Source organism: Plectropomus leopardus, unplaced genomic scaffold (assembly GCF_008729295.1).
Source record: "Plectropomus leopardus isolate mb unplaced genomic scaffold, YSFRI_Pleo_2.0 unplaced_scaffold23837, whole genome shotgun sequence".
Taxonomy (NCBI): Eukaryota; Metazoa; Chordata; class Actinopteri; order Perciformes; family Serranidae; genus Plectropomus; species Plectropomus leopardus.
Window position 1 is genome coordinate 1 of NW_024625866.1, and position 3,338 is coordinate 3,338.

Genomic DNA, 3,338 nt, shown 5'->3' on the forward strand with positions numbered 1-3,338 from the left:
CGGCGGGTGACTGCTCACCTGTCGGCGGTGCTCACCTGTCGGCGGGTAACTGCTCACCTGTCGGCAGGTGACTGCTCATCTGTCGAGTGAGTAAAGTTCGTGTCGGTCTGCAGTGACGGCAGAGAGAGCTCGGTGGTGACGAAGGTTTTCTCGGTTGAACTTGTGGATTCAAACAACAAGAAGGAGAAGGAGGAGAACTTCCTGCAGAGCGACCAGCAGGTACGCATACACACACAGACTACATTTCCCATCAGCCCCTGCAGAGGGCCAAAAAATGACACCATTAATCAGTCAGAATCTGTCAAACAGAAATGATTGTTGGATTTTAAATTTCCTGATGATAATGAACACATCATGTGTTAATATTCAGGTTTGTAAAACAAAATTCCAGGACTTTTTCAAAACTTTCAAATAGGGCTGGGCGATAAAAGGATAACGACATCAATCGTGATATATAGATATAACTTTTCCTCGATTGAAATATGAGATGTAGTCGATAGAACCCATTCCAGCCATGTCCGCTCCGCTCTCATTCTCTGTCGGTGTCTCCGAGTGTCCGCTCCTTCAGGTGATCTCAGTCTCTTGTAGCCGTTACTTAGGGACTGTTCTGTAGCTGCTGCTTCCTGACAGTTTGGGGAACGTTCCTCTCTGAAGTTCCACTAGAACTCAAACACAATATTATTTTCAGCATTATTTTTGTACAATTCAAGTTGACAGAAGAAGATAAGAGAAAAAAACTAAATATAAAAATAAAATTGGTTTTGCTCTTGAAAATGATTCTTTTACAAAAATGTGACGTAATTGTCTGTAATGTTTTTTTAATGAAAATGCACAGATTAAATTCATCTGTACTCACCTCATCTCAGCCTTTCAGACCCTCACGTAATGAAAAACAAACAAAAAGAAGTTATCGGTTATCAGTATCTTAAAGGCCACAAAAGATGGAAATTATCGGCTTATCGTATCAGTTGAAATAATCGTTATCGTGATCACTGGTTATGATATCTTCATATCTCACTGAGGAGTCAAAGGAACCTTTAAGCTCGACAGAAATACTGATTTGATGGATATCGTGATAAATATCGATATCGCCTAAAATGAAAAAAATTATTGTGATAAGACTTTTTTCCATATCGCCCAGCCCTACTTTCAAGGTATATTTAGATTTCCAAAATGTTTCCAGGCCTGGAAATTATTACTTACAAATTCTATGATTTTCCACAAGTTTTTGATGACTGCATGAACCCTTTAAATGTATGTTTATGTTTCAGCGTCCGTCTGAAGGAACCTTGTGGTCTGCTGAGAACCCTACAGGTTCCTCCCTGAGGCCTCCAGGTCTGTCGCCCTGTTACTCTGCAAAAAACAGAAAAACTGACCAGGTGTTGTTGACTTGTTGTTGACTTGTTGACTTGTTGCTGACTCATTGTTGACTTGTCGATGACTTGTTGTTGACTTGTCGATGACTTGTTGCAGACGTGTTGAGTTGACAGACTCGCTGGGATTTATTCATCCCGTGCTGGTGTTTGTTTTCAGAGCAGTGGATGATGGGAGGAGCCTCTCCTCACTCGGGTCCTCGTTTCCTGCCCGGTCGCCTGGGCTCTCCGACCAAACGACAACAAAGTGGCTCCTCCCGACGTTCCCAGTCGGAGGTAAACGTCGCCAGCTCATCCAAACCAGAACCTCCCCTCAAACACAGCTGAGCTGACTTTTATTTTGTTGTGCTTCCTGTCTGTTAGAGTTCGGGCGTGATGAAGCAGCTGAGCGGCACGCAGACGTCCCGGATCCTCCGAGAGACCGACTTCCTGCGGTACGAACGGAGACAAAGTAAAATACTGATTATCTGCAGGGAAGGCCGTCGTCATGGAGACACACGAAGCATCATTAATATTCGATTCGATTCTAAAAACAAACACGTCTAAAACAAAACGATGCAAAGAAAAGAAAATGTTTGATGTGAGGATCGACAGTCGGTGAGAGTTACCGGAACACGCATCGTTTAAGAAGAAAGAAACTTTTGGAAATAAGTCAAATAAAAGCAAAGATTAAATATAAGAAACCTTCAGAATAAAAGCTTCTGAGAGTCAGAGAGACCTTCAGACATCTGAGGATATTAACCCTTTAATCACTGAATCTGTGATATTAACAACAGTATCGTCTGCATAACATAACATCGCTCTTTAACCCCTTTGGGCCCATCGTCCAAATGCTTTTTCTGCTTTCACGGAGCTTATTTTTCTAACCAACATCAGTCCTAATCAGAAATATCAAATATCCAGTTTTCATGTTTCTACTTTAAGACTTTTGAGCAGTTTTTTTCTTTGAACTTTGATTTTTTTTTCCTTGAAAGATTTTGGGGGTTTCTAAAAAACTTTGGCCGTTCTTTTGTTTGTTTTGCTTTTGTTCTTTTAACATTTTTGGTGATTTAAAAGAAAAAAAGGCCTTTTTTTCCCTTTAAAGTTTTGTTGTGATTTTAAACCTTTTTTGTCTTTTTATTCTGCGCTGTTTTCGGGGGCTGTCTAATGACGCCACTCTAACTCTGTCTGTCCCTCTGTCTGTCTCTCTGTCTGTGTGTCCAGGTGTCCTCAGTGTCTGAGTTTCCGTCCCTCAGATCCGTTCGCTCGGTTCTGTGTTCAGTGTGGCGCTGCAGTTCCTCCATTACCTGAGCAGAGACTGCCCCCTGCTGAGGGAGGACAGGTACTACAGACACACCTGTCCTGCTGTCCAACTGTCCACCTTTCCACATGTCCTCCTGTCCACTTGTCCTGATATATTGTCATTTCATCTCTTTTGCTTCTCTTTGTTACCGTGTTATTGGATTTCCTGTAGCGTTGTGGCGTTTCGAGGATTTCATTGTGGGCTTAGCTCGGCCCGCAGGTTACAAAGGCATGTTTTCTTTACAAAATGTTGGCAATTTTTTATCTGTAAAATTTTTTGACAGTTTTCTTTAAAAGTTTTTGGTGATTTTTAAAAAAAAAATCTAATTTTTTTTCCTTTCAATTTTGGGTGATTTTTTTTTTTCTTTCAAATTTTTTGGCAGTTTTTGTTTTCTTTCAATGTTTGGTGATTTTTAAAGAAAACATGCCATTAAAACCTGGAGGCCCGCCAAAATAAAACATGCCAAAATGATGCCATTTATCACAGCCAGAAACAGTAAAAACTGAAATTGCTGTTGGATTTGAAATTTCTGATGGTCCATGAACACATCACGAGGGATGAACGCTGAACCTGAAATTTGGTTTCGAACTGCCAGAAACGTGTGTGTGTGTGTGTCTCTGTGTGTGTGTGTGTCTCTGTGTGTGTGTGTATGTGTCTCTGTGTGTGTGTGGATGTGTGTATAT

The 3,338-nt window shown here is 41.1% G+C and overlaps 1 protein-coding gene across 1 annotated transcript; it reads left to right on the forward strand.

The window, feature by feature from the left end:
* Window positions 1-113: 113 nt before the first annotated feature.
* LOC121966278 (double zinc ribbon and ankyrin repeat-containing protein 1-like) lies at window positions 114-2,766 on the forward strand (the record flags this gene model as incomplete). The annotated part of the gene is made up of 5 exons (XM_042516384.1): window positions 114-219; window positions 1,272-1,335; window positions 1,534-1,649; window positions 1,737-1,807; window positions 2,577-2,766. Coding segments are annotated over 5 exons (547 nt in total), but the record flags the coding sequence as incomplete, so codon positions are not given.
* Between the last annotated feature and the right edge of the window lie 572 nt (window positions 2,767-3,338).